The sequence below is a fragment of the Pseudorca crassidens genome, chromosome 8 (assembly GCF_039906515.1).
Source record: "Pseudorca crassidens isolate mPseCra1 chromosome 8, mPseCra1.hap1, whole genome shotgun sequence".
Taxonomy (NCBI): Eukaryota; Metazoa; Chordata; class Mammalia; order Artiodactyla; family Delphinidae; genus Pseudorca; species Pseudorca crassidens.
The window spans coordinates 10,330,098-10,351,202 of record NC_090303.1 but is presented as its reverse complement, the minus strand read 5'-3'; the positions used below and the strand labels follow the sequence as shown (position 1 = coordinate 10,351,202).

The window sequence follows — 21,105 nt, the reverse complement described above, 5'->3', positions numbered from 1 at the left end:
TGTCACCCCAGCCTTGCCCTTCACCTCCATGGAGAGCATCTCTGGCCATCCCCTCCCTCCCTCTCTGGCTCTCATATCAGAGGCCACTCCTTCCTGGGTTAAGTCCCTCTAGTTCGTGGTACATGGCCTCCAGCACCTGACGGAGGTTCCTTTTGTGGGTGTTCCTACAGGTGACCTGGGTGCAGGATTTTCCGTCTTTCTTCTTGGGTTGGTCAGAGTCACCTTCGTCTTTAGTCTGCTGGGATGGGGCGAGGCCTGGGGTGAAAGCCTGGAGCTGAGCGGAGGCAGCATTGTGGCTGGCGGGGGGATCCTTAGTGTCTGCTTCAACCACACAGGCATACTGTCTGTAACCCGGGGCCAGAGACCCTGATCCCTTCCCCCCCCCAGGGAAGACCCTGGTCCTCTGGGGCAGGAGGGCCGCGTCCCGGCAGCCTGGGGTGAAGCCTGTGCTCCGCCACTTCGTCAGCAGCTTTGAGCGTCCTCCCCGCGTCCTCTTGTCATTGGCCCTCCAGCCCCCTCACCAACGGCTGTGCCTCCTGAACATTCTGACTTTCACTATCACCTGTGCTCTTGGGTCTGCACATCCGTGACTGATTGCCTGTTTCCCGGGATTGCATTGCCGCTTCTGCACTCTCATTTTCTCCTCCGTGTGGGTTTTATGCCTTTAAAAGGAATTCCCCCACCACAGTTTTAGTGGCTTTTCAGGAGGAAGCAAAATCCCGCTGACTCTCGCTCGTGGTGCCTTATTCTAGAGGGATTTTCTTGTGATTTTGATGACGAGCTCCTGTTTGGGAAAACTTTATCTGGAGATGCCTAAGAGCTCTGTTGCTGGTGAATTCCCTCAAGAAGATGGGCCTTTCCTCTACTGGCCTTGCAGGAGGCTAAATGCCCAGCTTGTGGTTTTTAGATGTCCCAGGTGGTACGCAGCTAGGTCTAAGGCCAGCTGTCTTAGACCGACCCCACTGCGTGGTCTCTCCTGGTTGGTGTTTGCTGACGGAGCCTCTCAGGGTCTGGGGTTCAGCCGGAGGGCTCTGACCTCACTGCCCGTCTTGCTTGGGCCCCTGGATTTCTGTGAGCCCCATGAAAGCTTGATGGTACCATTCCCTGGCCTGCATTCCTACTGTCCTGACGCTTCTGGCCTCTGGTCATTTTCCTTACTTTCTTGCCAGCTCAGTTGTACATTTCAAAGTATGTATGAGTTAATATATTTACCCAGAATTTGTAACAGGAGAACTCTCAGGCTTTCTTGTTAGCCAGATTGCCAGGGTAGAAACCCTGATTTAATCTCTGTCTTCTTCCCACACTACCCCCGCCCCAACCCCCTTGATTCAGCTTGACCCCCCCGCCAGGGATGGGACTGGGGAAGGGTTATGAGGTGCACAATTTAAATATGCGTCCAAAACTCAGTATCAGGATGTGCTTCCCTGGTGGCGCAGTGGTTAAGAATCTGTCTGCCAATGCAGGGGACACGGGTTCGAGCCCTGGTCCGGGAAGATCCCACATGCCACGGAGCACCTAAGTCCGTGCGCCACAACTACTGAGCCCACGTGCCACAACTTCTGAAGCCCGTGTGCCTAGAGCCCGTGCTCCACAACAAGAAGAGCCACCGCAATGAGAAGCCTGCGCACCGCAGCGAAGACCCAACACAGCCAAAAATAAATAAATAAAATAAATGAATTTATAAAACAAAAAACCAAAAAACCCCCTCAGTATCAGGATAAGTAATAGTGCAATATTTTAAAAAATCAAATGTAATCCAAAAGAATCCACAATGAATGAAAAATCAAATTTTAGTTGAAGCCTGGGCAGTGCAGAGCCATCGTCCTGGAGCCTGAGGCAAGAGCTGGCGTCCCCAGGACTCCCCAGGGGGGTTGGGGTGCGGAGCGGGGAGGGAACGCGTCATTCCTGCTGGATTGCCCAGGGTGGAGGAGTTAATAGGCTTTTCCAGGGCAGAGCCTGCTGACCTGTGAAAGGAGCCTATGACCCCTGGATTCAGACTGTGTCCGATGAGCCTGCACAGCTAACGTCAGCCTCTCCTTCGCTGGGGCCGGTGGCTCCTTGGTGTTCGCACTCGGACCACAGAGCGCCAGTAACACCCCCGCCCCAGCCATGGCTCCTTAGGTTGGGGAGGAATCGCACACCTGGGCTCAACGCCCAGGACAGGAGCTGTGCAGCTCCTCCCGTCCCTCCCATCCCAGGAGTTGGGGGAGGCAGACCTGCTGTGTGCAGGGCCCCTTCCCTCCCTCCTTTTCTCTCTTTTTTTTTTTTTTTTTTTTTGCTGTACGCGGGCCTCTCACCGCCGTGGCCCCTCCCATTGCGGAGCACAGGCTCCGGACGCGCAGGCTCAGCGGCCATGGCTCACGGGCCCAGCCGCTCTGCGGCATGTGGGATCCTCCCGGACCAGGGCACGAACCCGTGTCCCCTGCATCGGCAGGCGGACTCTCAACCACTGCGCCACCAGGGAAGCCCCTTCCATCCTTTTCTTCCAGCGTCACGAATCACGGTTGGATTCCTGGATTCCTCGTGCCCCGAGCCTCTCACCTCCCCAGCTTTGCAGCCCTCCCGCCTCCCTTGGGAGCATGCGTGGTGGTGTCCTGGGTTTCGTCCTTGGCGCCCTGTCCCCGCAGTCTCCCGCGGGTCTACCCTGTGTGCTCAGGGTCCCCATGCCCCTCTCCGACACACCCGACATCTCTGGTGCTTGGGACACCTCCGCCACTGCCTGGCTGGCTCCAACGGAGGAGACCGCAGCCCAGGCTTGCGCTCTGCTCTCAGGCGCCCTCTGCACCCAGCCCGCTTCTCTCTCCGTCACGCCGCCTCCTCCAGACTCTGACCCCTCGTCCGCAGGGCGCCCGATTCCGGCCTCGATGCCCCCTGGGCAGCCTCTATGGGACCAGGCAGCTCGCCTGCTGGGGAGACAGAGAGCACAGCCTCCATGGGCAGGTGCCGCAGGCTGGGAGCCGAGCTGGGAGCCCGGGCCTCTGCTACCCTGCTCTGTGCCCTTTCATTGCCACCTGCCCCCCGTGATTAGTGAAAACGAGGATGGGGAAGGTAGAGGGCTGGCACCGTGGGGGGGCATCAGAGGGTGAAGACAGGGCAGGCGGCCTGAGGGGGGGGCCATGGTGGTCCTGGGACGATGGGGTGGAGAGGCTGTGCACGGGCGGGGCCGGCCACCAGTGGGGACATTTGGGGAGGATGACATGAGTGCCCCATCCGGTGACCCCCGAGCAGAGCAGCCCCTGCCTTGCAGCCGTTCTCCCCGGCGGGTCTCAGATCCTGCACCTACTTTAGGATGAGGTCTGCCTCATCGTTCCTGTTCCTGTCTTCCGTTTACTCTATCCGCACCTTGAGCCTGACCGAGGGGGCCTTGGAGATGGAGCTGGGGAAGCCGGCGGGATCAGGGCAGTGGGTTCCACTGTCGTCTGTGCCTTTGTGCCGAGTTTGTGAGACATTGTGTCCCAGGTTCTGGGGGGTGACTCAGATGTACGTGGTCAGCCTCAGACCACAGCGCACCTGGGGTTCCCGTGTTCCTAGCCTCTCCTGGGTCAGCGGTGTGGGAGCCCAGGGCGAATCGGCCGCTAGGTGGCGATACCGTGCACGCACCTCCGGCCAGGGACCTGGGCTTCGGGGTTTGGTGTCAGGGCTCCAGCGCAGCTTTAGGGTACTTCACGTCCAAGGTACTTCTCTCCAGTAAATCCAACCCCCGCATGCTTACGCTTGTCTGTTTCTTCCTTCAGTATTCCTTTCTGATTATAAAAGTAATTTATTGTGGAAAATATGGAAAAATACAAAAATGCACAAAGAAGAAGATGAAAAGCCTTCATCTACAATCCGATCACCCTCAACCAACCTATCGTCAACATTTTCGTCCTTCTAGCTTCTTAGATGTGTGTATATTTATAAATTTCTACATAAACTTGATGGGATGATATACAATCAGTTTGCTGCTTGTTACTTTATTTTCACTTGCCAGTGTATCATAAGGGTTTCTTTATATTATTGACTATTCCTCAAAAATAGAATTCTCTAATCATTGTGTAGATTTCCAGCCTAGGGAGAGACCATTTACTTACTCAACTTCCACTCAACTTCCATTGATATTTAGGTCATTTCTGCTTTTATTGTTTTTTTGGATTTTTTTTAAGCAAAATAAATGATTCACAGCATTTTTTTGCTCACGAAAGTGCACTTACATCTCTGGTCATTTTGTAAAATGGATTTCTCTGAGTTGAGTATCTGCGAGAGTGTAGCTGGTTAGAGATTGTAGCACCAGTGTTAGCTGTAGCAGCAGGTGGGAGACAAGCCTCCCCCTCCCTGGCCAGCCTGGGGAGATGCTCTCTATGGAGTCCCCTAATACTGCCAGTAGATTTGCCCCTTCCAGAATGTACACCAGGAGCCTTCCAGTTCTCTCTCCCCTTTTAAAAAATGCTGCCTCTCTCCTTCTCTTCAGATTTAAAATTACCTAAGCATATTTATTTTAAAATACAAAAGTAACATGTACCCGTGATACAGAAAGTCCAATCCCCCGAACTGTTTACCATTTTGCGTTTTTTCTTCCCCCCCAGAAAAACCTGGCTGTGTGCTAGAAGGTTAATGCCAATAAGACTTGACCTGTTTAACTGTCCCAACGCCCTGTCTTTTCACTCAGTGACAGACCTTGGAGGTCCTGGAGGCTCGTACCAGGGGACCTCCACCTGCAGACAGACTTGTTTCCCGGTGCCTTGCTGATTGCATGGGAACATGATTTCCAGATTTCTTCTCTTGGCCATCGGCGCTGAGAACATTCTTAAATTAAAAAGATTTTTTTATACATCTTAGTGAACTTTACAAGGATAGCCTGCGGTAACTTCTTTGTAGTGAAATCACTGCGTTAAATGGTGCCTGTATTTGAATTTGTGATCGCTGTCGCCAAATTGTTCTCTCCATGTTTTCCGCACTCACTCTTGTGACAGCTTCCCCAGCACGGCCTCAGCACAGTTTAAGCATTGTTCGTTGCTTCATGCCGCGTCTCCCTTCCTGATCTATTTCAGGTCTGCAGAGGGCCTTTCCTACCCTGTTTCCCAGCTTTTTGTTTTAAAGATGGCTCGGAATATTTTAGAAACATAGTTTCCACCATTTCTGCTTGAATTTGATGAAGATCAAATTCTAGCTTATGTTTGGTCCATACTTATTGAAACTGATTGTAATAACTTTTTTACTTCCCTTGGGTTTCCTTGATATACAGCGGTATCACTTTTAAATAGTGATAAATTTTGTTTCTTTTTTTACATCCTTTATTCAATGATAGTGATGAGTGGCATTCTTTTTTTCATTCTGGCTTAATTAGTTAAAACAAATAGAGTTTTCTTATTAATTGTGATGCTTTTGGTAAGAACTAGTAATGGGTGCCCAATGATCTCAAGAAAGTAGCCCTGTGAGTGAGTGTTTGCACTTGTTAAAATGAGAAGTAGATATTGAATTTTAGCAAATAGTGTTCGGTATCTATTGAGATGATCATTCTGGTGGCTTTTCTTCTCTGACTCTTACAGGGTAAATGGTATTACAGGCTCCTCCAAGGTTTCTTTGACATCTAGTAGCTTTTTACTTGCTTTGTGTCCCCACCGAATCAGGATGCCCCAGGTATAACCACTGCAAGGGACAGCGGTTGGCTCCCCTCTCTGTCACCACAGTGATGTGTGTGCCACTCTTTTGTCACTGGCTTTTAGTTGTCGCAAGAGGACACTCTGACCCCTGAGGTGACAGGCTGACCTGAGGTGGATCTATATGTCCATCAGCCCCAGACAAACCAGACCAGAGCACAGTCGCCATTGGCCACTTACCTTCTGAGCTGAAGGTCACTTACCGTGGTCGAGACCCAGACCAGGTCTGCCCACCTGGGAACAACCTGCACTGGCATCCGGAAAGCTGCTGGACAGAGCAGAGACACTCGCTGAGCTGGATCTGGGCATGGTGTTCTCGTTGCTTAGGCCTCAGAAAAGACTTCACGCCTCAGGACGGTTTCCAGGGGCTCGTAGGATTTCTCGTCTGAAATCACCCGACTGAGCCATCCCTCATGGCCCCGCTCGAGAGCTCTGTGCTTTCAGCTGCTGCCTCCCCTCCTGGCCAGTTTTGGTTCAGCCCTTGTGCTAGCCCTTGTCTGGCAAAACTCCAGTGGGTTCCAGTAAGAGGTTCTGCTCTTCCTTGCTCCCCGACAGCCCATGTCCTTGAAGTGGATTAAACCCCGAGCTGTCATCCATGACGATCCAGCCAACACAACCATTACCATTGTCCCCCGGGGAGCAAGGGGGCATCGTGTAGATCCTAACGCGTTCATAGTTGAAGGTAAGGTGGCAGCTTTACAGCCCACTTCACAGTTCAGATGAAATGGACAAATTCCTGGTAAAACTCAAAAGGGCAAAAAGACCCAGGCAAAAGTGGAAATGTGAATACTCCTTTGTCTGTTAGGAACTCAAGTCTTACTAAATTGCTTCCCAGGAGGAAACTCCCAGCCCGTACGGCTCTGACGGTGGGTTCTCCTGGTCATTGAAGGAGTTCTAGTGCCCCCTCATATATGGACTCTTGCAGAGAAGAGGAAGGAGAGAACTTTGCAGCTGCTTCAAGGAGGCGGTGGATACCCCCTGATGAGGACGCCCCTTGGGAGGCGTGAGCCTGGCCCCTGCCCCTGCTCTGGGAGAGGTTCAAACAAGGAATTCTTCGTGGAAAAGGGTGGAGAAAAGCCGCCAGTTCTTAGGCTGATGAGTCATTTCTAGAAAGTCGTCTGTGAAGTGATAGCATTAAGCCCCTGGGCTGTCCCTGTCCCTTCAGTAGGTGAGGGTGGATGGCAGGGCCGCTCATCGGGCCCTGTGGGGAGCTGGATATGTGAGGGGACTGGCTAAGACCTGGGGCAGAGCAGCTGCCTGCTGCCTGCTCCCCAGAGGGGCTGATGCTGGGCAGAGACCGTTTCTCAGACCATGGCCTTTCTGGGGTGTCAGGTGTGAAAGGAGACCTGAGACGCAGCTCTGTGCTTTGCAGGCCTGGGGACACTTTTACTGATCTCAGCTGCTCATATGCTTCAGGAAGGTGGGTGCCCAAGCTCAGCCCCAGGAAGTGCATGCCTGCCCAGTCTACCCCAGGCCAGGGTTTCAGCTCCATGCTGTGGGAATGCCCCATCTTCCCTGTCCCCCAGTTCACCACCCTGTCTTCTTGTAACTACCACACCCCATGGCAGGTAGAGGGCAGATTGGGATTGGAGGAGCAGACAGGTCATAGCATCCAGGAATGCTGCTTCAGAGATGTGTGCTTTCGGAGGTAGTGCTAATCAGGAGTGGGTTTCAGGACATATGAAGAAAACCCCAATCATGGTGGCTTGAACAAGATAGCGGTGAGTTTTCTCACGGATAAACTAAATCCAGAGAGCAGGCAGTTCAAGGCTAATGTGGTGGCTTCAAAGCATCTTGACCAGACCCTTTCTCTTTCATTATTCTGGCTTGGCTGCTCTGCCACCTCATGGCCCAAGATAAATGCTGGGGCTCCGGTCATTACATCTGCATTCCAGCCAGCAGAAAGAAGGCAGAGCTGGCAAAAGGCATATCTCTCTCCTCTTGAGGATGCTCCCTAGCAACACTTCTGCGTATAGCTCATTGGCCAGAACTCAGCCACACAGCTGCACCAAGCTGACACGGGAAGGGGAGAAAGGCAGTGCATTGGCTGAGACCAATGCCTTTATAGAACTTGGGTTCTGTGACCAAGGGGCTATGAATGTCGGGGAGACTGCCAGCAGTCTCTGCCACGCACTTGCATCTGAGACCCTGACATCGGTGGGTCCATGGAAATGTGCTGGTGTGGATTGAGACCCAGTGGCTTTCTTAGTGGCAGTGACACAGAACATTTCCATCACCACCAAGGTCTCGCCCCACTCGTGGTCACACCTTCTCCCTCCTCACAGCCATCCTTAACCCTGGATCCCACTAATCTGTTCTCCATCCCTATAACTGTCACTTGAGAATGTTGTATAAACGGAATCACACAGTGTGTGACCCTTTGAACTTGGCCTTTCTTATGCTCAACTCTATGCTTGGGTCCTTCCAGGTTGTTGCTGGGATCAATAGCTCCTTCCTTTCCGTGGCTGGCTGGTATGCCGGGTTGGAATGGACCACCTTTGTTTAACCACTCACCTGTTGAAGGACATTTTGGTTGTGTCCAATTTTGACTATTACAAATAAAACTACTATAAACGTTCAGGTACAGATTTTTTACGTGGACATAAATTTTCATTATTTTTGGATCGATGCCGAGGTGTGCCATTGATGGGTCATATTTGGTTTTGCTTTTTGTTTTGTTTTTTTAAGAAACCGGCAAACTGTCTTCCAGAGTGACTGTACCACTACACATTCCCATCAGCAACATATGCGCGATCCAGTTTCTCTGCATCCTTGCCAGCCCTTGGTCCTGTCACCACTTTTTTTAAAGAAAATATATTATTGTTCTAATAAGTGTGCGGTGATGTCTCCTTGTGATTTTATTTTGTATTTCCCTGATGGCTAATGATGTCAAACATCTTTTCAAGTGCTTATTTTCTTTTTTGTGTGTGTGCTATTTTCTTCTTAACAACTTTTATTACCAAAAGATGCATGTTCCCTATTAAAATTTCTAGCTGCATACTGATCTAGGAGCGTTTTCTCAATGGAAAGAGTCTTTATTCTGACTTTTATCTTTCTGACATTGTAAGAAGATTTTAATATCACTGATTTATTATTCCCCTCTGCTGGCTGGTGAGCTTTTATGTTTTCAGCCAAACTGTCTGTACAGCATTTCATCTACAGATCTTTACACGTGTGCAAAGATACAACAAACAAAGCACAGGGGAGAATTGTGACAGTGAATTTCCAAATGGTCCTCACAAAGCTACTTTCATGTCCCCCCAAATTTGAGGGGAGTAAGAAAAACTAAAATACAAAGTATTAGTTATAAAAATTAAAGAGATACTTCATACTGTAAAGTAGATACAGGCTAGCTCTGCAAGGGAATGACATTTAATCCACTTTTAAAAAGAAATAAAAAACGGCTTCCCTGGTGGCGCAGTGGTTGAGAGTCCGCCTGCCGATGTAGGGGACGCGGGTTCGTGCCCCGGTCCGGGAAGATCCCACATGCCGCGGAGCAGCTGGGCCCGTGAGCCATGGCCGCTGAGCCTGCGCGTCCGGAGCCAGTGCTCCGCAACGGGAGAGGCCACAACAGTGAGAGGCCCGTGTACCGCAAAAAAATAAATAAATAAATAAATAAATAAAAATATGTGTTTATGTATTTCAAGATTTAATCCCTCATATAAAATGCTATGCTTTAATATTGATCGAAAAGCGAGTGCTTATATTTCTATCCATGTGTTTTTTTGGCCACACTGCCCAGCTTGTGGCATCTCAGTTCCCTGATGAAAGCCCAGGATCCTAACCACTAGGCCTCCAGGGAGCTCTTTGTATGTTCTCTTCTTTGGTGAAATGCCCCTTGTGTCTATTGTCTGCTTTCTAACTGGATTTTATATTTTCATGTTTTGTAATGTGATCCACTCTGAGTTAATTCCTTTTATAAAGTGTGAGGTTTGAGTTAAGTTCATTTTTTTTGCTAATGGATCTCCAATGGTTCCAGCACTATTTGTTTAAAAGCTTTGCTTCTACCATTGAATTGCTTTTGCACTTTTGTCAAAAATCAGTTGACCATACTTGTGTGAAGCTATTTGGCTCTCTGTTCTGTTCCATTGATCTATGTGTCTGTCCTTCTGCCAAAACCATATTGTCTTGATTGATATAGTTATATAGTGAGTCTTAAAATCAGTAGAGCAATTCCTCTCACTTTATTCTTTTTAAGAAAAATGAGCTATTCTAATCCCTTTGCTATTCCATTTAATATTTAGAATAAGCTTGTCTAGCTACAAAAAAAAAGAATATCCTGCTAGGATTTGACAGGAATTGACAGTGTGGGGAGGATTGACATTTTCACTATGTTGAGTCTTCTTATCCATGAGCATGGTATGTCTGTCCATTTATTGAGATCTTCTTTGATTTCTTTCATTGGCATTGTATAGTCTTCAGCATACAAGTTCTGTTGTTAGATTTACACCTAGTATTTCATCTTCTCAGTGATTATAAATGGTACAGTATTTTAGTTTTGGTCTTCACACGCTCATAGCTAGTATAAAGAAATATGGTTGATTTTTTATGTTTATCTTTTATCCTATGACCTTGTGGAACTCACTTATTTGTTCTAGGATTTTTTTTCCTCCCACTGGGGTTTTCTGTGTAGACTATCATGTCTGTTTCTATCATGTCTGCAAATAGGGACAGTTTCATTTCTTTCCTTCCAATCTGTTTTCCTTTTATTTGCCTTCCTTGCCTTATGGCACTGGTTGGGGGCACTGTATTGTATTCAAGGTGAGGGTGAGCCAGATATCTCTGCCTTACTGCAGATGGTAGAGGGAAAACCTTTTACCTTTGAGTGTGATGTTAGCTGTAGGTATTCTGGAGATGTGCTTCATCAAGTTGGGGAAGTTCCCCTCCATTCCTAGTTTTCTGATCATTTTTATCATGAGTGGATATTGAATTTTGTCAAAGGATTTTTTCTGTATCAGTTGATATGACCATGAGGTTTTCCATGTGGTGGTTAATATGGTGTTAATACGATGGATCGCATGGAGGTTCAGATATTTAAACAGCCTTGCATATCTAGTAAAGGTCATGGTGTAGGCCTCTACTTATATATTGCTGAATCCTATTTGCTAATGTTTTGCTAAGGATTTTTGCATCAATATTCATGAGGGATGTGACCTCAAAAGTGGTTTTCCTTTTTTTAATACTGTCTTAGTCTGGTTTTGGTATCAGTATAATACTGACTTTATTATTTATATAAATTTATGTATTTTATTTGTATTTATTTTTGGCTGCGTTGGGTCTTCATTGCTGCCTGTGGGCCTTCTCTAGTTGCAGCGAGCCAGGACTACTCTTTGTTGCGGTGCGCGGGCTTCTCATTGCGGCAGCTTCTCTTGTCGTGGAGCATGGGCTCTAGGGGTGTGGGCTTCAGTAGTTGTGGCATGTGGACTCAGTAGTTGTGGTTTGGGGGCTCTAGAGCGCAGGCTCAGTAGTTGTGGCGCACGGGCATGTGGGATCTTCCTGGACCAGGGCTTGAACCCGTGTCCCTGGCACTGGCAGGTGGATTCTTAACCACTGTGCCACCAGGGAAGCCCCTAATACTGACTTTATCAAGTGATTTGGGAAGTGTTGACTTCTATTTTCTGGAAGAGATTATATAAAATTGATGTTAATTCTTATTTAAATGTTTGGTAGAATTCACGATGAAACCATCTCAGCCTGGAGACTACTTTTGCATGAATTTTAAAATTATGAAGTAAATTTCTTTAGCCATTATAGGGCTTTTCTAGTTATCTTTCCTGTTGGGTGAGTTCTGGTAGTTTGTATGTTTCAAGGAGTAGGTAATTGATCTAAGTTGTCAAATTTATATGTGAACTGTTGTTCATAGTATTTCCTTATATCCTCTTGATGTCTCCAGGGTCTGTAGTAAAATTATATTTCTTTCCTGAATCTGTTAGTGTCTTTCTTTCTTTTTCTTTGTCATGCTTGCTAGATATCTGTTGATTTTATTGACATTTTCAAAGAACCAGTTTCATTGCTCTGTGCTGGGCACTGTCCACTCCACATGAGCGGGGGCCCTTAACCCTCCACATGGTACCACCGCACAAGTGCCATGTAACCCCACTTACAACACCAAGGATGAGATAACTCACCTGGGATCTCGCTGCCAGCAGGTGGCTGAGGCGGGATTGCATCTCAGATCCCCAAACCCGGCCCCCCAGACTCTGCAGTGGGCGAGGACCCAGGAGGAGGGAGCATAAGAGCTCTTTTCTTTAATAAGTGGAGAATTTGACACTATCCCTTCCTTTCTTTCCGTGACGGGCAGCGGAGGGCATTGAGAACAGCCTCAGAAAAACTCAGAAACCGCTCGTCTTTCTCTACAAATGTTGTCCACACCACCCCTGGGACACGCGTCAACAGGTACATCAGCCGCCTCCTGGAAGCCCGCCAGATGGAGCTGGAGATGGCGGACCTGAACTTCTTCACCCTGAAGTACAAGCAGGCTGAGCGAGAGCGAAAGGTGAGTGCCGGGGGGGGGGGGGGGGGCTGGGAGTGAACGTGGGTGGCCCTTCTCCCTGTAGTTCTAGGGATCCCTGGTGCCCTCAGGAAGACCTTGGCGTCTCCAGGAAGCTGGGCGGCTGACGGTCCTTTTCTCTGTCTTCTAGTATCACCAGCTTCAGGACGAGTATTTCACCAGCGCCGTCATTCTGGCCCTCATCCTGGCCGCCTTATTCGGCCTTGTCTACCTTCTAATAATCCCGCAGTAAGTACTGTTCCGGGTCCATCAGTCAGAGGAGAAGGTCACCAGGAGTCCTTTTCTTTTCAAGTTCAGGTTCGACTCCCGCGGTCACACTCCTGCGGTGCCCTGGCCTTTGGGGACGGCCTGAGCCACGCACCAGTTCTCCATTTACCGGAGGAACTAGCTGAGCACGCCTGATGGCAAACGTGTGGAACGCTCACTCGCAGTTTTTAATTTTAAATGTGCTCAGTTCTCAGACCCCGTATATTTTCAGTGACTCTGTCCACACCACATGCGCCATTGACCTCATGACAGCGTCCGCAGCAGGAGACAAACAGGGCACCAAATGGGCACCCTGGTGTCTAGGTGCTTCTCATTTTCAGAAACATTAAAATGAGGAAAAGCAGGCTTTGGAAAGGAACAAAAGCATAATGATTTTAATAACATTTAGTCATCGTCCCGAGTGGAGCAATTCTCCTGTGAATTTCCAGAAAGTACATGGAAGCCGCCCCCCCCCCCCAGGACACTGTGGACACACAGTGGCCATCTGCACGGCCCTATGTGGGGATACAGCTTTTCCTAGAAAAACCCTTCCCAGTTGAAGCCCCGTAAGAGGGTGGTACCCAGCAGCCAAGTCTGTGCAACCCCAGCCCTTCCTGCATAGGGGAAGCATCTCTCAGGCACTCCCAGGACTAGAGAGACCCTGGGGGGCTTAGAAGTTGGGGTGGACACAGGAAGGGCTCCTCCCCTAGAAGAGAGCCAGCATGGACAAGTCCCCAGAGACCGCTGTTCCTTCCCGGGGGCCAGCGACTGGGTGAGGCAGGGGAGGAAGGGTGGGTTCCCAGGCATTTCTCGGGCACACCTCGCCCGGCCCAACCTGCAGTGCCCACGTGTCTTCTGTCCTAGGAGCGTGGCCGTCCTCCTCCTGCTGGTGTTCTGCATCTGCTTCCTGGTGGCCTGTGTCCTGTATCTACACATCACCCGGGTCCAGGTATATGTGTGCTCGTGTTCTCTACCTGCTCGTTACCTAGTCCAGGTACCAGTGTGTGTGTGTCTTGCACCTGCACATAACCTGGACAGGTAGGTGCATGGCTTCTGCCTGCCCTGTTGGCAGGACAGGTGGGGTAGTGGAGGCAGTTCGTCTGCTTGCCTTCTTGGCAGGCGGAAAGAGCTGTCCGCGTATTGGGAGTTCATGAAGCCCGTCATGATATGCCAGGTGCAGTTTGGAGTTCTGGGAAGGTGCCCCATGGACACAAGGGTGGGTGATTGGTAGTGACTGGATAAACGAACACAAGGTGTGACGCTCTTCTCTGCGGATGGAGCGTCCTGTGGCTCGTCGTGGGTTCCCGTCCTAGCCTGGGGCGGCCACACTCTCGAGGATGCTTCATTGGCTTTGGAGCCAGGGCTGAGTGCGTGGCCCCGTGTCGCCCATGGCTCCTGGAAGAGGGCTCTGTCCTGGTCCCGCACGCCTCTCTCCCATCCTGAACCTTCCTTTTCAAATGTCCCCTGTCCCCACTAGACCCCCACGTGTCACGTCTGACCGACCCAGGGTTATTTTTGCACAGTTGTGGAAAACAGCTACTTCTTGAGAAGATCGGCTCTAGTTTTATTTATTTAAATTTTTTATTATTCATGGGTAACTTGTTGAGTAAGAAAAAATACTATTTATTCAAACCACGTTCCCAGCTCTTTGATTTCATAGATGGAGTGGCGTCTGGTTTGGTAAACTGGAATTTCCCACTTCAGATAAGATTGCTTTATTCACCTGATTTCAAGTGAAAGCATGGCAAGTGGATGCTAATTTCTTAGCCCGTCCCATTCATCCCCAGTGTTCAGAATCTGTGCACCTGGTGGACAGTTTTCCTGGAGGAGGTGACCCTGGCTCCCCCAGCCCCTTTCTTTCCACCCACATACCCCTCCTTGCCCTCCCCCATGGGCCTGAGCATTTTTTCTAGGTGTGCGATTTTGATCCATTGCTTCATGGGTCCACTCAGAGCGATGGTCAGGAAGCAGCGGGGTGCAGCGTGCATGGTCCTGGCAGCAGGCAGCTGCAGGTCGCCCGGCCGGCGCGCGCCAGTTCAGGGGCCAGTTTACACACTCGCACACTCCCCTTCGCAGGCCCTGCGCCGGGCTCTGAGCTCACCATGGGGCTTGTGCAGAAGACTGGGCGCCAGGCGACAGGAGGGGTCAGACAGCAGGCAGGCTCTGGCTGGGGAGGGTGGGTACAGGCAGCGGGGGCAGGGTCGTCCCGCAGAGGCCAGCACGTGCTGAGATGGGGAGACGTGAGTGGTCACGGCTGTGCACGCAGGCGGGAGGGTCCATTGCAGCTGAGCATCCCCGAGAAGGCCTGGGAGTCAACTGGGCAGAGTGCCTTCCTCTGTGACATAGAAGCGGCCGCAGCCAGGGCATGCAGCCGGTGTGGCAGCTCCATTGCTAGGGGCTGCCAGCGCGAGGGCCTCAGTGTCTCCGTCCGTGAAAGGATATTCATGATGTACTGGGAGCAGGGCCTGGCACACATTCTTCCCGTATTTCAGCCTCACTTTTCTGTCCGCCGTCCCAGTCACCCTTTTGTGGTCCCCTGAGCGAAGGTACCGCTCAGGAGGTGGGGCTCCTGCCTTGGGCTTCCTGCCCTCCCTACGGCCCTGGCAGGGCTGGCCTCCGGGGAGGAAGGCTTCCTGCCCCCGGCCCGGCCCACCCTAGACCCTGCGAGCCACCTGCAGTGGGTGGGGAAGGCAGGGAGGAGGTCTGCAGTGGTGGTGAGATTCCGCTTACACTGGACGTCGTCGATGAATGGACAGTGCCTGGGAAGTTAGAAAACCTGTAGGTTTTCCCTCCTTGGGGAGGGAGACGGAGCCTCAGCAGAGGACAGTGACCCTCCGGGGACAAACTTGAGGGCTCTGCTAGCCCCTGAGAGTGCCCCGCCCTCCCCGTGACGCATCCTTTTCTACCTCAGCCCCAGTGGCTTCTGCAGTGCATCTGTGTGGGGTTGAGTTCATGTATTTAGCATAGGGTAAGTCATATTTTTTAAACTTCAAATTGCAACTCTCTGGGGGGCTGTGAAATTGGGGTTTTTTTGGCTTGTTTTTATGTGTGGTTTTTTGGTTTTCTTAGGTTTTTGTGAGATGTGAACAAAAGGAATGGAATAGGAATGAATGAAAATGCCATCCTACATCAACTGTAGTCAGGGTTTCCTGGAAGTTTGCTTCAGTTGTGTGTACCTGTGCGCCGTAGTGTAAAACGCGGTTCTTACTACACTTGATCTTAGCCAAAGGCTGATGCCAGGTTTGATGCCTGGTCAGAAGCCTCTGAAGCCCCGCCCCCATGGGAGCACGTGGTCTCTGGCCACGCCCGGTGCTTCTCTGGGCCCTCAACACGCATGGGCGGAGAATAAGCCCAGAGCGCAGAGGCAGGGCTGAGTGGAGAAGGCTGCGGTTGTGTAGTTGTCGCCTTTGCCTAGGTCGTTGAGACTCTGCAGCCACGCGGCTCCGGCGGAGTGTCGCCCGCATTAGGACTGACCTTCCACGGTGCCGGGCGGTCACCCCTCCGTTCGCCGGCCATCTGGCGCGGCCGCGGTTTCTTCCGTGTGTCGCGCCCTGGTCACAGCACGCTCCACGGCTCCGCTTCTCTGCAGAGCACAGGGCAGGGCCTTGCTCTGCATCCCCTTGCCTCGCGCCCTTGTCACACTGCTGGGGTCCTTTGTGAAATTCAGCTCAGGCTGTGAATCCCCGTCTGACCGTGGGGTCCCGGGCGCTCAGCCTGGCCATTGCTGCAGAGTCCCTTCGTGAGACAGTGACAGCATGCTCTGAGGATGTGGCAACGATAGACAACCCCCTGGGTCACCTTTGACTAATTGTGGGTCACGTTCTGGGGGAATTTTCCATTGTTTATGTCAGATCAGCTACCTTTTTTCTATATTATGACAAACTATTTTTCATGCTGTTTTTAGGTCTGTGGAGATGTGTGTGTGTGTCTGTGTGTGTGTGTGTGTGTGTCTGTGTGTGCGCGCCTGTATATTTGTTTTTTTGCTCAAGAACTAATAAGTTGACCCAAATTAACTGTAAAAAAGGCGGCCAGCAGTCTTAAAATGAACAGACAGCCCTTCTTATCATGCCTGTGTTCTTACCCTCTAGTTGCTCCCAGCAAACAAGCCCCAACTCCACGTGGGTCCTTGTGATTGTCATTAATTTCCAGAGAGGTATTTTAACTCTTGTGTATTCAATCAAACACGTTCGTAGGATCAGGCAGTTAGCATGGAGTGAAGAGGGTCTCAGTACCCCGAGGCTGGCCGTCACAGCTCTTCACCATTGTGTGATCCAGGGGCGGCCTTAAACAATGTTATTTTGCAGGTAACGGAAGAGCCAGCTCAAATGGTCTTAAATGATAAAGGGAATTTATTGTCCTCTATATTCAGAAAATTCAGAGGGAGGGAGAGAGGGAGGGGAGGAGGGTGGGCCCAGGGCTGGTTTTATCCAGTGACTCCATTCAACTACCTGAGACCAGTTTCTCTCTGGGTCTTCTAACTGCCCCTATGTGCCGGCTCAGCCCAAGGCTGCCCTTCCTTGGGTGGCCCAAAGGCATCAGCAACCCAGCTGTACATCCACGTCCACCCTCCAGGCCCAGAGCGGGACACACCGTGGGCGGGGCTTGCCCAGCCTTGGCCAGTGGCCCTCCACTCATAACCTCCCGAGAGACATTTGTCCTGTTTTCACCTCTCCCGCAGCACCAGGGGCCAGGCCCCACTCCCGGTGGCGGTGTCTCCAGGGTTTGCTGAGTAAAAGGGTGAGCAGCCTGTGCTTCTTGGGGCTGGGGGCAGGAGTCCCCCTGAACATCCACGGCCTTGCCCAGGGCTCAGTGGGAGAGAAGACTGGGATGGGCATGATGCAGGTACTAAGACAGTGGGGCTCACACCGCCGCAGAACAGCTCCTCTGCGTGAGGACCTCAGAGGAGATCTGTGTTTCAAGGAAAATACAACAGTATTCAAGCCTAGAACTGGGACCCAGATCCACGTCCACCACTGTGTGAGCTGGAGCGGCCCACCCTGTGTCTCCTGGACTGGAGAGTGAGTGGTGTCTGGGCCGCATTTCCTCACCGGTAGAGCGGGGTCGGTAATGATTCCGACTTCACAGTGGGGAGGATAGAGGGATAACCGTGTAGATGGTCCCGGGCTCCCTGGCTGGTCGGTGTTTTCTGTAATCTCCCTGTGGTCTCTATTTTCGTTTTTGTTTCTAATTTCAGAAGTGTGAGTCTAAGAAGAACGTCTTTTATCCATGACATCATTTTTTGAATATTGCAAAATGTGTTTATTAAATAGACTTAACATAAGACTTCTAATGACAAAAATTTTATAAAGCCTGTGTGAAGAAAATGATAAAACTTAGTTAAAGCATGTAAGACACAAATGAATGGAAAGTCTTACCATTTCTGAGATAGAAGGATGCAGTATTCTGAACACGTCAAGGTAATCTGTTCAGTGATTGTCAGTGCCACTCAGCGTCACAGCATCTTTTTAATTTAAAGGCTTCAGTTTTCGTCTTTTTTAGTTTGGGCAGCTTTTCCACCGGGGAGATTAATTATATGAAAACAGCCAAGAAAGGCGTGTGAAGGATGAGTAGTCGGTGAGACTCTAGCTGCGTACAGGTGGCTTTCAACAGTCTGCACTGTGATTTACTGTGAACACGATCGACTTTGTAACAAGAGGCCGTTTTCTCAATAGCATTTTGTTGTTCAGTGTTTTCCAGGGTGCCTGACGATCCAGATCCGCACCGTCCTGTGTATCTTCATCGTGGTCTTAATCTACTCCGTGGCCCAAGGCTGTGTGGTGAGTGTCTCTGCTGAGCACGGGGCTGGGCGTGGTGAGAGCTGCCAGGCGCAGGTACGTGGGGGGCCCTGCGGGGACCACCCTGGAGGGCCTGGCCCTGGGCTGGGGAGGGAAACAAGGGGATCAGAGGTGGGCCTGGGGGTGCTCAAGGAAGTGCGGGGTGGGAAGGGGACGTCACCCAGTGCAGGACACGCGATCCTCCTGGGAATGGAGGCCCGGCCTTCGCAGTGCGCAGAGGATGAAGCTTGGGCAGAGAAACAGGAAGGAGGGGGTGGGGGGAGGGACAGGATGGAGCTGAGTGGTTTGGGAGGATGGTAGGGGTTTCATGCCCCCAGGCCCAGGCCCTGGGGAGACTGCCCCCTCTTGGGTAGTCAGGAGACTAGCAGGGCCGGGAGCAGGCAGAAGTTTCCGAGGCCCGGCTGATGGCGCCGGGGGAGCGGGTTGGAGCGGGAGGCCGTAGGGGGCTGGGAGCAGGGCGCGTGAGTGTCCTGAGTGGGGCTCCTCCCACGCTCCTGGGTCCTCTGTCCCCCTTCCAGGTGGGCTGCCTGCCTTGGGCCTGGAGCTCCAGTCCCAACGGGTCCCTGGTGATCCTGTCGTCTGGGCGCCGGGACCGCGTGCTGCCCGCCGCGCCCTGCGAGTCTGCGCCCCACGCCCTGCTGTGTGGCCTCGTGGGCACCCTCCCGCTGGCTGTATTCCTGCGGGTGTCCTCCTTGCCAAAAATGATCCTGCTTGCCGTGCTTACCACCTCCTACATCCTCGTCCTGGAGCTCGGCGGGTACACGAAGGCCGTGGGGTAGGTACGCTGTTCCGGCTAGAGCCGGTGGCCAGGCATCGCCTGTGTCCACGCGAGGGGCCCTGTGTTCCGATTTGCTGAACAGAAGCTCGCCGGTGCCGGGGCTTCTCCCTTTCTTCACTTGGACCCACGTTCCAGCCACTCCTCGGGTTTCCCCGGGGATGGGGCTCTCCGCCCGGGTCAGTCCCGGGCGCCGCTGGGGGTGTCGCGTCTGAGGGGCCTCTGGGGACCGGCCTTGCGTTCGGGACACTGACGTGGGTTTCCTTCCTTTTCTTCCCCAAGGGGTGACGCCGTCTCGGGCCGCAGCTTTGAGCCGATCGTGGCCATCCTCCTGTTCTCGTGCACGCTGGCCCTGCACGCCCGGCAGGTGGACGTCAAGCTGCGGCTGGACTACCTGTGGGCCGCACAGGCAAGAGGAGCCCCTCTGCTTCCGTGGGGTGGGGGGGCGGGGGCCCCTTGGGAGAGGTGTCAGGTGGGGGCTCCCGGCTGGACGCTGGCGGCTCTGTGGGTGGAGCCACTGGGGCTAAGGAGCAGGAAGGCAGGCAGGCGGGGGGCGGTCTGACGAGCCCTGTGCGACGGTCAGAGTCTGACTGCTTTGTCAGCCGTGAGCAAAGGCGTGCTGGCAGAGGGGTGACGGTGCAGAGGGGCTCGGCCTCCGCTGGCCGGACGTGACAGCGGGTCTCATGAGGCTCGTGGAAAATTCCTGAAGATGCCGAATCTCGCGTGGCCCGCTCCAGATTTAGGTCTGTGGTTGGGGGCCGGGACCTGATGTTTTTACAGTGCATGCTGGGGAATGCTGAAACGAGAGGGAGAGACACGGAGGAGTAGCAGACCCGTGAGCTGTCCTGGGCCCTGAGCCCCTGTGTCAGGCGATGACCTCAGAGCACAGGCGCACCGGGCATACCCAGGGCCACTTCTGGGCCCAGCCCAGGTCACACGTGGTGTGGTGTGTCTCCGAGCCCCCTCATCACCTGTTCCTTGTCCCCTTGTCACCTGCTCTGTGTCCCCGACTCTGGGAACAGAGGGCTTCCGGCTTTCTGGTCCAGAGGCCAGACTCCATCTGTGTAAGTTGCACACTTCCTGGCTCTGGACACATTGCTTCCCCTTGGTTTCCTCGTCTAAAAATGGGGAGGCAGGTGTGCAGTAGAACAGAGGCTGCAGGAGAGTCTTCTCATTCTGACACATGAAGAAGCAGCTGTCTGAGGGAGTTCATTCTGTTCCGTCCTCACAGCAGCCCTGCCCGGGAGGTGGGATTACAGATGGGGCTCAGACACAGATGTGACGTGCCCAGGGCCAGGGCTGGAATGACTGGAGGTCCCAGCAGGTCTGTGGTGGGTGGGAGTGTCCGCATACCAGGGACCCTGTGTGCAGCCAGGGTCCCAGTCCAGAGCCACGTGGCTCTGAGCCAGGTGTCTGGGTGCACCCCGCCGTCACCCCACACTCTCCCCGCCTGCTGGGGGGCCCAGTCTCCTTTTTTTTCTGCCTGCCCACACCCTTGCTTCAGGAAGACGGATGACGCCTGTCCGTGTCCTGCGGTGGAATAGGCAGGAGGTCAGTGGCTGAGGCCCTCGCTGGTCAGCTGTGTCGGGTGGGCAGGAGGTGGGCCTAGAGTTAAGTGGTCCTCCTCGGGAATCCCACAACTCCACTTGGGGTCCCTGGTCCGCAGTAGAATGGAGTGAGGACCCTAATCCCGTGTGGGAGTGTATTGGTTGGGTTCTGCAGAGAGGAGGTTTATTCCCGGGATTGGCCTGCGAGGTTACGGAGGCTGACACGTCCCGCCGTCTGCCACCTGCCGTGAGAGAACAGGAGTGCTGGGGTGTACGTAGTCCAGTCCGGGTCCCAAGGTCAGAAACCGGGAGTGCTGATGTCCGAGGGAGGGGGAAGATGGACGCCCCAGCTCAGGCTGAGAGCGGAGTGCCCCTCCTCTGCTATTTTCTTCCCTTCAGGCCCCAGGGGATTGGATGACGCCCGCCCACATTGGAGCGGACGACCTCCTCCCGCAGTCCAGCTATTCAGAGCTAATCTCTCCTTCAGACACACTCAGAAGGGATGCTCACCAGTGATCCGGGCGCCCTGTGGCCCAGTCAGGTTGACACATGCAATTAGCCACTGCAGTGAGGAACGATTACAGTTCCCTTCCCA

The 21,105-nt window shown here is 52.5% G+C and overlaps 1 protein-coding gene across 2 annotated transcripts in view; it reads left to right on the top strand.

Annotated features, from left to right (window-relative positions):
• Positions 1-21,105, top strand: part of ADCY1 (adenylate cyclase 1) — a 116,447-nt gene that overhangs the window by 71,883 nt on the left and 23,459 nt on the right. For both annotated transcript variants that reach the window (XR_010945363.1, XM_067745730.1), the window contains exons 9-14: positions 11,938-12,132; positions 12,278-12,375; positions 13,258-13,342; positions 18,081-18,170; positions 18,707-18,963; positions 19,246-19,372. Coding sequence is in view for 1 of the 2 variants with exons in the window: in XM_067745730.1 (XP_067601831.1) it covers positions 11,938-12,132; positions 12,278-12,375; positions 13,258-13,342; positions 18,081-18,170; positions 18,707-18,963; positions 19,246-19,372 (852 nt within the window). In the remaining variant the exon portion in view is untranslated. The remainder of the gene's footprint in view (positions 1-11,937; positions 12,133-12,277; positions 12,376-13,257; positions 13,343-18,080; positions 18,171-18,706; positions 18,964-19,245; positions 19,373-21,105) is intronic.